This window comes from Bufo gargarizans, chromosome 8 (genome assembly GCF_014858855.1).
Source record: "Bufo gargarizans isolate SCDJY-AF-19 chromosome 8, ASM1485885v1, whole genome shotgun sequence".
Taxonomy (NCBI): domain Eukaryota; kingdom Metazoa; phylum Chordata; class Amphibia; order Anura; family Bufonidae; genus Bufo; species Bufo gargarizans.
In genome coordinates this window covers 178,927,367-178,942,033 of record NC_058087.1, presented here as the reverse complement: position 1 = coordinate 178,942,033, position 14,667 = coordinate 178,927,367, and the positions used below count along the sequence as shown (strand labels likewise).

General features: G+C 45.9%; 1 protein-coding gene across 6 annotated transcripts in view; it reads right to left on the bottom strand.

Moving 5' to 3' along the window:
* The window catches only part of TNRC6A (trinucleotide repeat containing adaptor 6A), a 103,951-nt gene that overhangs the window by 27,016 nt on the left and 62,268 nt on the right, over positions 1-14,667 (bottom strand). For 4 of the 6 annotated variants that reach the window (XM_044302901.1, XM_044302898.1, XM_044302900.1 and 1 more), the window contains 2 exons: positions 14,317-14,338; positions 4,004-4,324 (listed from right to left, as the gene is read on the bottom strand). In XM_044302901.1, coding sequence (XP_044158836.1) covers positions 4,004-4,324; positions 14,317-14,338 — 343 coding nt within the window. Of the gene's footprint in view, positions 1-4,003; positions 4,325-6,425; positions 6,533-7,398; positions 7,507-14,316; positions 14,339-14,667 lie in introns of those variants that run through there. The other 2 variants (XM_044302903.1, XM_044302902.1) reach the window with 2 other exon arrangements.

The window sequence follows — 14,667 nt, the reverse complement described above, 5'->3', positions numbered from 1 at the left end:
TGGTCAGAATGTGCCGCTGAAGAGCCCTGGTATGGAACTGAGCGTAGGGCACTGCTTCGAAGGAAGAGACCATGTAGCCCAGAGCCCTAATGCACTGGCGAATGGGTAGAGGCTGAGGCCGCAACAAGGAGAGGGAGTGTGGAGAGTTTGTCCGGGGGAAAGAATATCTTGGCCCAATTGGTGTTGAACAGCATGCCCAGTAACATCAGCTATCGAGATGGGCGAAGACATGACTGATCGGGACACCCTGGAACGCTTCGGGTGGGTTCTGAACCTGACAATGCGTTGGCTTTCTGCCATTGTCCGGAATGACGGACCCTTCATCAGGATATCGTCCAAGTACGGAATTGCCACTACCCCCCTGGCATGAAGCAGAGCCATGACTGAGGCCAGAAGCTTGGTAAAGACCCTGGGAGCTGTGGCAAGACTGAACAGGAGGGCCACAAACTGGCAATGAAAAGGTCCCACTGCGAACCGAAGATATTTCTGGTGACTGACGGAGATGTGAACATGGAGGTAAGTGTCCTCGATGTCTATTGAGGACAGGTACTCCCCCAAGTCCATGGATGCAATGACCGATCGCAGGGACTCCATCTGAAAACGGCAGAGCCGAAGGAAGCGATTGAGGGCTTTGAGGTCTAGAATGGGATGGACCTAACCCTCCTTTTTGGGGACCACAAAGAGATTGGAGTAGAATCTGCGAAAACAGTCTTGGAGCGGAAAACGGAACTATCACTCCCTGCAGCAGAAGTGTGAGAATAGCCTGAAAAAAAAAGGAATGGGTGGCAGAGGGAGAGGTGGCGGGGACCAGCGAAATAAAACAAAAACAAAAAAACGGGTGGAGGTGGGGATCGGAACGCCAGTTTGTAACCCTCCAAAACGACTTCTCGTACCCAGGCATCCGAGATGTGAGCTAGCCAGACATGCTGGAACAGATTAACCTCCTTAGCGGTAATCCCGAGTGTGGCTCTGGGTTACATTACACTGCAAGCAGCTGTAACCCAGAGCCACACTCGGGATCACCATGAGTTTATTTAAACGGTGCAGGGATGGATACGGACAACACACAGTGCAGTGCCAACGGCTTTAAAAGCATATTTGGCAAAATATTCCAATTTCTTATCCCTGGGATCTGAGAAGAAAGCCCCATCCGCCATAGGCAAGGTGGTATTCTTAGCCAGGCAGGATACCAGAAGGTCAACAATAGGAGAGGAGGACCACTTCTTTGTCAAATCCTCTGGAAAGGGATATAAGACATCTAAGCGTTTCAGCAAAGCAAAACGACTGTCAGGGAAGTTCCATTCCTTGGAAAGGGAGGTTGTGGAAAACTTTTGGCTTGCGACATCGCCTGAAGGAAATACTAGAAACGGCAGATGAGGGCGTAGGGTCCTCAACCTGTAAGGTTTCTATAACCGCTGTAATGAGATTTTTTACCATAGCGGACAGTTTGGAAGACTGGTCCTCCGGTAAGACAAAGGGAAACGTCCTGCACGATCTTAGACAGAGAGCGCACCCACTCTGGCTCTACCATGGGCTGGGCTGGGCGGGGAGTTAACTGGGACAGGGTCAGCGTCACTTGGCGGTGGGGCAGAGGAAGAGGAGCAGAGGGGATCCAACTGACCGGATGGGAAATTTTTAGCGACAAGAAGCACATTCAAAATGTCACACGGAAGTGACCGCCGGCTTTGGGGCCTGGGATCAGATATAGTGAGTACCTGTAGTGAAAGGTAGAATGGCTAAAGTTAGACCCTATAGGAAGGGGGGAAAAGAGCTTACCCGGCTTGTGTCCCTTACTGCAGCCTGTCTGGAAAAAACCTGGTGCCAGAGTCCACAGAGATCCTCCTGAGCAGATGGACGGAGTCAGAGACAGAAAAGTTTGGCAAGCACAGAGGGCTACCATTAACCCGAACACACCCTACACCCTGTAGACCTGCAAAGCAGGGAGGTCTGCCTCCTATGTACACTAAGCTAAAACTGTTTTAGCTTAGTCCCTGTAGGAAAGGTATAGCTGGAGGGAGGAGCTCACACTTTTGGCCTTAGTCTCCGCCTCCTAGTGGCAGAAGCTACACCCACAGTCAAGCCTGTGTCCCCCAATGATACGGATCAGAAATATAATATAAATATATATATATATATATATATATATATATATATATATATATATATATATATATATATATATATATATATATATATATATATATATATATATATACACACACACACACACACCTCTTAATTTTTGAGGTTTTTCCTGAGGTTGGCGCTCAAAAATAAAAGAAAAAAGGAAAGAAATCTATGCCAGCTAGGAGTTGCCGTATATATTTGTGGTGTAAACTGGCACACCAATTCCAAATGTGTCTGGTTGCCATCTTTTTTTTATTTTTTTTATCAAAGTAGCATGCGTATAAAAGCAGGGAAAAGTCGCACATTCTGGCGCAAAACAAGACCTGTGCTAAAATGTATGACTTTTCTACAGCAGCTTTTAGGACTTCAATAAATTCCCCCCTTTTCGATATGGACATGAAAAGTCTAGTTGGCACAGGTTTGTAACGACCACGGCTGGTTAGTTCTCATAACTGTACTGTAACGAGTCATCCAACTGCGTGCCCATCAGAAGACCAGGGCAGACTGTATCCACTGGAAGCCATTATCTCCTATTGAAAGACTGCAGGAAGTCCATATTCAACTAATGCTTAATCTCAGGAAAAGCTCCCAGCATATACACTAAGCATATTCATAGAACTAACCCGATGGGGCGAATGCACAACGGGAGCTTTTCCTAGCAAATATAAAAATAGGCTGAAAACAGGATGTGAACAGGTCTGAATTGGTACAGAAAGTACAGTAGAAAAATGTTATAACTATCATTATACAAACCAGTCAAAAGGGGAGTTCAGTCTCAGCAGATAATGCCGAAACCAAAGAAAACCCTCTGTAATGTCTGACAATCGAGATCTGGTGCGGGAGGCAGCACATTCTCGGGAATGGGAAACCAATCTGGCCCGAAGATTTCAAGTGCCCTTAACACATGTACCTGCAACAAACTGCCGCCCCACTGGAAGGAGCCGAGTCACCATCTCTGGTATCAAATCTTAACCACTGAGATAAACAGCATCTCATCTCCTGGAAAAGCTTTTATTTCAGTTTACAGACAGTACACACAATACCTGCCAGAAGCCTATATATTATTCAAGTGTTCCTTTAAGCTGCAACTAGCCCCACTATGCCGACCGGATCTTTTACATCTGAGGAATTTTGCATCTTATGTAAATAGACGGTTGCACAGGCTAACTGCACGACCACTGTAAAGAAAACCAGAGGTCGCCCTAACTGGACAAAGTACTGTATATACTTCTTCTAGGGTCTTCCTTAATCTACAGGTAATCTTGTTAAAAAAATAAAATAAAAATCTATGTTGTATTTGGTTCCATAGGGAAACACTGAAGTCGCAGACAACTCCCTAACTAGTATATGGCCTTATGGGACAGAGGCACGAAAGGCCATTTGTATCATGTGTATAAGATATAGGCTACATGCACACGATCGTATGTGTTTTGCGGGTCGCAAATTGCGGATCCAAAAAAACCCCCCAAAAAAACGCGGATGACATCTGCATGTCATCCATTTTTTTTGCGGATCCATTGTAACAATGCCTAAAATGGACAAGAATAGGACATGTTCTATTTTTTGGTGGGACTACGGAACGGACATACTGATGCGGACGTTTTTTGAGGACCCATTGAAATGAATGGGTCCGCATACCATCCTTAAAACGATATAATACCAGGAATATAACAAACTTTCTAATGTCCTAACCTCATGAGCTCCATCCCTAGTCTGTCGCCGTTTATTATAGGACACCCCATAAAAATGGTTCCATCAAAACCAGAGGGCCGGCGGCGGGGGACTGGTATGGGCTGAATAAGGCAGATATATGAGAAAGAAGAAGTTTTACTTTTGGGTTGTCAGCAGACTTTCCCTTTAATACGTGGTGCGTTACCTGGCTGATTTTCGGTCGATGTGTGTTCGGGACACACTACAGTGCTGCTTTCTGACTCTTTGTTTAATACTTTAGTGGTTAAACCCAGACTGGCTGCTATGCCGGGAATCTGTTGCCCACGCTTCACAAGAGGTTTCTGTTCCTGGTGTCGGAATCGCGGTGGTACTTCGCGGGGAGGATAACGAGACGCCGCTTGTTGTTGCTGCTGCTGCGGACTGAGTGCTGTGGGCCGCTTGGCATTATTATTCTGAATGCTGGTTACGGTGGAAATGCCACTGTTCCCATTGACAGGCTGAGGCTGGCTTAGTATTTGTTCTGGCACTGCATGGAAAAGAGAAGGAAAAGGACAACGATTACTGACCATAACGTACAAATAAAACGCATGAACACAGCAATTTACATGGACAATGGCTGCAGATTTAGATTAAAATTATTTTAGTCTTGATAGTTCAGATCATGTACAGACGTAAAAAAACTGATTCAAAATGGATCAAATACAAACAGGCTTAAATGGCATCTGTCAGCAGATTTGTACCTATGACACTGGCTGACCCGTTACATGTGCGCTTGGCAGCTAAAGGCATCTGTGTTGGTCCCATGTTCATATGTGCCCGCACTGCTGAGAAAAATAAAGACTTCAAATATGCAAATAAGCCTCTAGGAGCAACAGGGGCATTGCCGTTACACCTAGAGGCTCTGCTCTCTCTACAACTCTCTGCTCTCTGAAAACATCACACCTGGCCCTGTTAAAGTGCAGAGGCTGCAGCAGTTGCAGAGAGACCAGAGCCTCAAAGTGTAATGGCAACGCCCCTGTTGCTCCTAGAGGATCATTTGCATATATTTAAAAAATCGTACATGTCTGCATTGCTGAGAAAAATGAACATGGGACCAACACAGATGACTTCAGCAGCCAAGCGCATGGAACAGGTCAGCCAGTTTCGTAGGTGCAAATCTGCTGACAGATGCTAGAACGTATGGAAGCTGGCATACGGATTAAATTAACCTGTATGAGACCCCCCAGCCATTATTTGCCTGCTTCCCGTAAATAGCGGCATCTAATCAGTAACACGGTAAGGTCTGTTCACATCCTGGTTTTACTCTACATTTAAGGGCCCATGCACACAACGTATTATCTTTCAGTGTCCGTTTTTTTTGCGGACTGTATGCAGAACCATTCCGTATGTCCGTTCCACACAAAAATAAATAAATATAGAACATGTCTTATTATGGTCTGCATAACAGACAAGGATATGACTGTTCTATTAGGGTACAGCTGTTCCGTTTAGCAAAATACAGAATGCACACAGACATCATTAGTATTTTTTGGAGATCCGTGTTCTGCAGACCTCAAAATACATAGTCGTGTGCTTGAGCCCTAATAATGGAGCCGTCAGGTTTTTTTTTGCACAAACCACATAGGTCACCCCTCACCTGATGAAGGCTATATGGGAACTTCTGGCTTCCATCAAGTAGTATACATTGGCATAGGTTTTTTCCGCTGTATAAGAAAGCACAGCAGACTGCATTTTCCTATACAGAGGGTACAGCAAAAGAAACGTATTTTTTATACCTAGGTATGCTACTGCTGCTTATATACTACTGGTTATATAGCGGCATACGTTGAAGAATTCTCATAACGTGCACCAATAACATGTCAACAGTGCCTAGGAGGTATTCCAGAAATGTATTGGCCTACACAAACCTATACCCATAAAAATTTTAAAATAAATCTTCCATTCACATTTGCTTATCCATTCAGTGTATAAACTGCCGTGTTCAACTGCGGCACAAAAAAAAAAAAAAAGGGGGCTGAATGCAGCATGGGTGTAAACAAGACAACCCCCGAGAGAACGCCCCACAGACACAAAACAAAGACAGCGCCAAACAATGATAGGCTGGAGGAGGGCACAGCTACCCAAAATGCCGTGCGGCGAGAACCTACAGCCTGCGTCTACGGCTAAGCAGACTCACCCCCGTCACAATTTCACAGGCGGGTGCAGCTCTAAAAATAAAATAAAAAATGAAGCGTCTGGAGGGAGATTACACCGACAGTTCAAGCAAAACGCAGAGCATCTGTGCAATTTACACAAAAATATTCAGTCTGGTGTGTCAAATCCTCAGCCTAGCGTCACAGATTACGGTACTATGCGGTGTAGAAGATTTCTCTATGTAATGTAATTAAGGAGGGGGTCTTAAAGCCCACAATTAAAATAAAAAAAAGCATGGTGCCAGACTTTAAACCAGTGTCAATCAGGGTGCGTGCGACATTTACCAATAATGTACTACAGCCCCCCGCATGGATATGTGGATAAGCAAAAGAATAATAAAAATGTTATATATAATTAGATTTTCTAAAATGCCTTAAGATAAACCAGGGACATCAGGTGGCCCACACATCTAAACCAGCACTGCAGGCACCTACCTTTCGGGGGATCATTTGCAGCTTTCATCTATATTAGTGGCGGCTTTATGCCAACTCTTTATCCATGATTATTTTCTCTAAATTCAAGTCCACTCATGATAAATCTGGCAATGTAACAGGCCGCTGCCATACTCAGTGACCAGCGCACCGCTGTATGTACATAAAAACCACTGTGAACCCGTCATTGTTTTGGTGGGAGGGCCAACGATGCAGTAATCAGCAAGCCATTCTCAAACTACAACTCCCAACATGCCCTAACAGTCGCAGGATGCATTTCTAAACGACCGATCTGTATGTTCTCTGGGCCGTCAGAGCCTGCTAGGAGTTGTGGTCTTGCAGCAAACTTTGTGAAGGGGCTGAATGACTTGCAGCTGATGGGAGCCGCATCGCCAACTTTCCATCTCCAGCCAGTTATGAGTCACCACACTGGCACGTCCACAGCATAAAGCTCATGTGAAGGAACCGTGCGGCATCACTCCCTACTGGTAGGACTGCTGTAGGTCTCCGGGAGCCATTTATCTGCGTGTAAACCTCATTACCCTGCAGAAAAACAAACAACCTAAAGCTCCACCATTCAACGTGGGGACGTAAAACCGACAACACAAGCACAATCCAGCAGCTCGGCCCGCAGGCAAATCCCTTCACAACAAGCGAGCGGCTCCCTGCAGTGTCTCCTAAGTCAGTCATCAGACACGCCGTGCCAGGCTTTAAGAGGGGAAAGCAAGATACTGGCCGGGACGGGTGTACGGAAATGAGCAAAGAACATGCCCTGGTCTGTAATGACAGCCAATGGCACCCTTATAATAGAACGCCTGGCAGCACCCGCCTCCTATGCACATTGCCTGCAGCGTCCTTGTGTTTGCGTCTTGTAATCAGCACTCGAGCACAATCACGTTGGGGGGGAGGGGGGGAGAATAATAATAAAATTAAATAAAACGGAGACAGACGAGGGAAGAGCGACGCAGACACAAACCTGAAGGAAATCCGAAAAGGAAGCCTCCAAGAAAGGGATAAAGCAGCGGTGATCCAAGGAAAGACGTTTCCAACTCCTGTTGCTTTCCCACCCTGCAGATTTCATGAGAAAATGGAGGAGAAGCATGGTGTCATTTTACTCCTGCGAAAGCCCCGTTTGCCAACTCCTCCTGACGGAGGGGCCCGATCGGACAAATTCTCCCTCCCTTCTAATAAATAACGGCAGCTGTCCGAGCATTAATACTGCTGGTAAAAACAGCTCTATCTGGAAGACGCAGGCAGCGAGCACAAGCTGCAGCAGACTGGGCTGTGCCGTGACGCTCCTCAATGCTGCCTCCGAAGAAAGGGGGCTGACAGTTTAGGAATGCTGAAGGGCACACACGGACGAAGTTAGTTTGCCTTCAGAGCTGACACACGTAAGCTGATGCACTAAAAATTTAACTGCAAAACTAAAAAAAAAATAAAAAAATAATAACTGCAACCCAGGTCCCGGCAAAAGCCACTCTGGAAAATATCTTCAGTGAACGCCAAGCGATTAACTCACTGAAGCCAGAAGTGCAGAGCCTGGCGACAGGCAGCCATTGTCAGGGATGTCAAGCGGCTTATACCCATTTCTCGCAGCGAGGATTTAACCCTGTGGATGCCAAAGTAGCTAGTTCAGAGTTTCATTAGAGAGCGCGGCTCGTGATGCTGCAAGCGACGCCGATAATCCTCTGACTGCTCAGAACATGCCACCACAATGGTCCAGGAGGCAACTAACTAGCGGCTCTTTACTGGACGGGTGTTTAACCATTTCAATACCGCTCTTAGAGGTATTTCACAGGAAGGCAGACGCCAGAAATACTAAATGCAGGAATAGTTTGACTTTAACTCAACAAAGCAACATCAGATGCATTGCCTATAAGCTTAGGGAGCTAGCCAAGCACAGACATCATTTACCTTATATCCGCCTATGCAACAATTACTATATTAATGCGATTAAAGTGAGAAATGAAGCAAATTATAAGTTTCCCACCATTTTGTTTCAACAACTTCCACACAAACCTGCATCTCCATGGTAACAGACTACATACAAACCCTGTGTAGTCTGAATCAGCAGTCACATACTCCTGTCTTATTTGTACTTCACTTTTTGCTTAAAAGGGGTATTCCGTTGTCCCCTACCGTATCAGATCGGTGGGGTTCCTACCCCTGCGAGCCCCACTGATCCCGTACCCTGTGGAGCAGTCATGAAATGGATGGAGCGACTGGCCCGGAAAAGGGCACCACTGCTATTTCTATGGTTGCGCTGGAGATAGCGGAGTACCTCGCTTGGCTATCTTCAGTACTCATGTAAATTATCAAGTCACTCCGGCTACAAATGGTACGGTCCCTCATGACCAGTGGGCACCCCCGTGGTAGGAACCCTACCAATCTGATACGGTACAGGGATAACGTGTTATAACAAGAGTATCCCTTTAACTACCAATTATGCAGATTAGCATAAAGTAGGGGGTTAAAGGTGAAATGTGACTCCAGGATCAGACTACACAAAGTTTGTTTGTAGTCTGTTACTGTGGAGACGAACAAAACTTTTTATTTTTAATGAAGACCTATTGCAAAGTTGCACTATTTCTCATTTAAGAGGCATCAAAATAACAAAACAAAAAAATTGGTTGCAATGACTACAAAGTCCTATGTAGATTACCACTTCTCTAGAAGACCATTCTTCACTGGGAAGTTGGGTGGCCTCAAAGACATCTTATAATGCAACTGTGCAGCCCTGCATGTTTAGCTACTAACACCAGAACACTGTGGCAGATGACCCCCATGGTTCTAGTGGAGAGGTGTCGCCTATATTCATTCCTTGCTCTGGTATCATGCGTCCATACATATAAAGGAGATGAAGCAAGATGGCAGGTGCGTTCTAGCACTGGTGCAATGGTCACAAGTTGTCATTACGGAAGAAGCCAGGGCTAATCCAACGGGGGATTTGACATTCTCCCCCTGAAGTTTCCTCCTGATGTTTTTGTATTAAGTGTAAGAAACAAATTAGGAAGGAAACCACGCTTTCATTTTCTTGCCTCACAACTTGATTTCCTAACTGACCCCAATTTGTTGTCAACATCTACTCCACGTTACTTTGGAGACCAAATCAGGCAGTGAAAAATGGAAAATTTCAGAAGCGAGCTTGGTTGCTCCAGACTACATAGTTTCAGTAAGGAAGCCGTGGAATCAAAAACACATTTTCCCCAGAGAAACAAGTATAAGTGCCACTTCCTCTTCAAACAGCTGATCGGCAGGGGTGAGACCCCCTACGATCACGTATTGATGACCTATCTTGAGGATAGGTCTTCGAAATGTACTGGCTGCACAACCACTTTCATAAATATCAGATTGGCAGGGTTCTGACACTCAGCACCCCCAACATTCAGCTGTTTGAAGAGACAGCGGCGCTCTGGTGTACTGCGGTCTCTTCCTAGGCCAGTGACATCACGTTCATCAGTCACATGGCTTAGGCGAAGCTCAGTCCCATTAAAGTGAATGGTGCGGAGCTGCAATACCAAGCACAGCTGCCATCCAATGGATGGCGCTGTGCTTTGTGAGCCGTCAAGAGGGCTTATTTGCTGGAAGAACAAAAGGATTGGGCAAAATTATTAATTTCACCTAATCCTTCTCTGTTGTTGGGAGCTTCCCACACACATTACACCCGTCGTTCTTGGTGGGTTTGGCAAACAATACACTAATGTATATGGGGGTTTTACCCTAGGCATGTGCTTGTACTTCTCAGCTTTACAGCCCCCCTACAAATTAAATGTATTGTCGGACAAATCCACCAAGAGCGGCGGCTGCCGCCGAAAGTCTGGTGTGTGTGAAGTTCCTGAATCCCACCCAACAGGTTTGTCAGGGGACAGAAGGATCAGGCAAAATGAATATTTTCATCCTGGGAGATAAGCTTGCAGTGGTTTTCTCCCATCTCCCCACTGAATACACACACGTTTACCTGAGCTGAACACGTATGTGTGTGGGGGAGCCTGGAGAGATAGACGTTGGCTGATAGAGGTTGTGTATGGCCGCCCTTAGCTTCCTCCGTAGAATACAGTGTTCAGACCTCAGATAGCCAAGGGAAACAAAGATGCAAGAGTGGAAACACATTACTGCACTTAGATCCTGTACAGACATCAATCTGAATTTACTTGCTCAGCAGAAAATCAACCTCACTCAAACTGGAGGATGGCAGGACAATGGCCAACAGCGGCATTCACCACTCCATTAACAAAGGGCTGACACAATAAAAAAAAACGTCCCCCTGCCAGGAGTCCACAATGAAGTCTGTTTAGTCCTACACACAAAACATGCAGGAAAAGGACGACAGGATCGTGCAATTAGATGGACCGATTATAGTTTTAATTTCCGTACAATCAAATTTGAGAAGTTATCCTCGCATGTAATAGTGTGCAGCGATCGAACGATGAGCAATAAATCATTCTCTCTGTAAACTGGACGAATCTGTCTGACAAAGTCGCCGCCACATCCCCTCGGCTTATCAGACATCTGCCAGTCGTCAGCAGTGGAAATGCTCGAGGGGCGAATGAGCAACAATTGCAGTAACGAGCAAACAGCCAAAAACATTCAGCAATAATTGTTGTGTGAAATCAAAAAGTCTTTTGAAAGCAAGCGATTCCCTAAATAATCGCTTGCCGCTCGTTAATGAAAAAAAATACCTGCCAATCTAAAAGGACCCAATCCTTAGAGCCAGCTTATTTTTACTGCCATTAATATTTTTTGCATCAGATATTACTGAACATTTCAGTTCAGGACAGATTAGGACAATGGATCCTTTTGTATGCACTGTCAAACACTACTGACAAAGGGACGGGTCTGCAGGCAGCGGGTTGTAGAGGAGGGTTAGCAGGTGGATCTACAATGTAATAGGAACTCAGCTTAAGGCCTCATGCACACGACCGTTGTGTGCATCCGTGGCCGTTGTTCCGTTTTCCGTGATTTTCTGCGGACCCTTTGACTTTCAACGGGTCCGTTGAAAACTCGGAAAATGCACCGTTGTTCATCAGCGGCCGTGATCCGCGTTTCCTGTCCGTCAAAAAAATATGACCGGTGCTATTTTTTTGACGGACAACGGTTCACAGACCCATTCAAGTCAATAAGTCTGTGAAAAAACACGGATGCACACAAGATTGGCGTCCGTGATTCGTGGCCCCCCCCCCCCCTCTCTCAATTGTATTATTTCATTGGTGGCCAGTGTGCGGCCTCCCCCCGATCACTGGTGGCAGCGGTGAGTTCCGATCGGAGTCCCAGTTTAATAGCTGGGGCTCCGATCGGTAACCATGGCAACCAGGATGCTACTGCACACTGGCCACCAATGGAATTAATACAATAGAGGGAGGGGGGCCGGGGGAGGCCGCACACTGGCCACCAATGAAATTAATACAATAGAGGGAGGAAGGGGGGCCGCACACTGGCCACCAATGAATTTAATACAATAGAGGGAGGGAGGGGGGGGGGTGCACACTGGCCACCAATAAAATTAATACAGTAGAGGGAGGGAGAGGGGGGCCGCACTGGCCACCAATGAAATTATGACAATAGAGGGAGGGAGGGGGGCGCACACTGTCCACCAATGAAATTAAAACAGTAGAGGGGGGGGGGGGGCCGCACTGGCCACCAATAAAATTAAAACTGGGGAGGGAGGGGGGTCTACCCCCTGCTGCCTGGCAGCCCATGATCTCTTACAGGGGGCTATGATACGCACATTTAACCCCTCAGGTGCGGTGAGGGGTTAATTGTGCGGATCACAGCCCCCTGTAAGAGATCAGGGGGCAGTCATGTACACAGTTCGTAGTATGATCTAACTTGAAGCGTCCCCATCACTATGGGAACGCCTCTGTGTTAGAATATACTGTCGGATCTGAGTTTCACGATCTAACTCAAATCCGATGGTATAATAGGGACTCCTGACTTTACATTGAAAGTCAATGGGGGACGGATCCGTTTGCAATTGCACCATATTGTGTCAACGTCAAACGGATCCGTCCCCATTGACTTGCATTGTAAGTCAGGACGGATCCGTTTGGCTCCGCACGGCCAGGCGGACACCAAAACGACACTTTCCTTTATGTCCGTGGATCCTCCAAAAATCAAGGAAGACCAACGGAAGAAAAAAAAACGGACACGGATCGCGGAACTACGGAACCTGTTTTTGCGGACCGCAAAAAAAAAAAAAACAACGTCCGTGTGCATGAGGCCTAAAGGGGTATTCCGGCTGTTTATCTCGTAAGGGGGATAACTATTAGATCGGAGGGGACCCCTACAGACCATGAGAACGGGTGCCCCCTCCCTCCTGCAACCCCCTGAAATGAACTGATCGCACACCCATGTGGTAGCTGCGTTCATTTCTATGGGAGACAGCCGAGTGCTGTACAACCGACCGCTCTGTTCAATTCAGAGGGGGCTGCAGGAGGTAACTTCCTCCCGTTCTCGTGATCAGTGGGGGTTCCAGATAGGCGATAACTTTAAACAGCTGGAATACCCCTTTAACTTTTTATTTAAAGGAGTTGATACTTGACTATTGGGGGGAGGCTGTTAGTGTCAGACAGCATGAGCATGCCCATAAGTCCTATTATATGTGTAGGGGAGAGAAAAGGGGGTCTGCCTACGCGAGGCGGGGAAATCGGGGCCCACCTACGCAAAGGGAAAGAGGATGGCTGCTGGACATAGCACATTAATTATATCCGCTGTAAAGGAGACAGGGCCTTCCATTATATATTACTGGTTACCTCTTACCACACTGTAACTGGATAGCACAAGGTATTACACAACCTTATTGTTGGCTCTTATTATCCCCAATCTGTCATCAGCAGCAAAGTTTTACCCACGGGCTAAAGCTTTTCATGGAAAGTCAAACAGCGTAAGCCTCGTCCTATGATATAACGCTATATAATAACACAGTCATAGACCAGTAAACACACAGCGGTGACAGATACAGATATTACATGTTATTGCACAATATGCCATTTCCTCAGACTTTTCCAGAGCCCGTTCGTTGCTTTACAAATTAGCCGACCAGAGAGACCGAGATAATTCAGCCGTTTCAACCACTCAACAACTGTGTTTTTGAAAGCAATTACCACAGGATTATATTAGACATACTTTGAACAGTAGATTAAAAAAAAAAAAAAAAAAAAAAACAACATGATTCACGTTTCTGCCGAATGCCAGTAAAAAACCATTAAAAGGATATGTTTACCTCTACTATCCTTTCCTCAAAAGAGTTATCTAAAGCTAGGATAAAGGGTCTGCTGGTTTACCTGAAACAGCGCCACATCTGCCCAGGGGCTGGGCCTGGTACTGCACTTACAGCAATAAAGGATATAATCCTAAATATATACTGTTTGCAGCTAGTTTATGGAATACAATGAGCAAATACTTCAAACTATAATCGTATATTGGTCAATTCTTTGAGTGTCTGATGTAAAGACTACATGCGCCAAATATTAAAGGGATTTGTCAGGAATTAAAAGGGTTTTTTCTAAGACTTAAATACTGATAACCTATCTTCTGGACTCCCCCCGATCAGCTCTTGTGAGCGCTGTAGCCTTCTCTCAGCTTTTCCTAGTCCAGTGAAGTCACGTTCATCGGTCACGTGGCCTAGGAGCAGCTCAGCCCCATTCAAGTGAATCGGGCTGAGCGCGATACCAAGCATAGCCACCATACAATGTACGGTGCTGTGCTTGGAAAGCACAGAGAAAGCAGCCATGTTTTTTCTAATCCTGTACAACCCCCCTTTAAACAAGCAGAGGACACTGGGTGATCTCAGCAGAATTGTGAACGCAGCTGTGAATGAGAAGGAGCTACACACATGTCACTGCTCAGTATTAACAGGTACACCACCCAAAATAAAAAGTGAAGAAACAAGACTTACCTTTGTTTTTTTGATCTGACGCCTGAAACAGAAAATAATATACTGTCAATTAAACACGCTTCTGGAATATTTAGGTCTGTATTACATTATAATAGTGTTAAGGGGGGTTTTAAGAGACTTAAATACTAATTGGTGGGGGTCCAACACCCGGGACCCCACCGATCAGCTGTTTTAGAAGGCAGCAGCGCTTGCTATACAATATTGCACTGTGCGTGGTAAGCACGGAGAAGACCATAGCGCTCACAGCACCGATGCTTTCTCAAACAGCTGATCACAAGAGGTCAAGGGTGTCGGACCCCCACCCACGAGGTACTGATGACCCATCCAGAGGACAAGTCATCAGTATTTAAG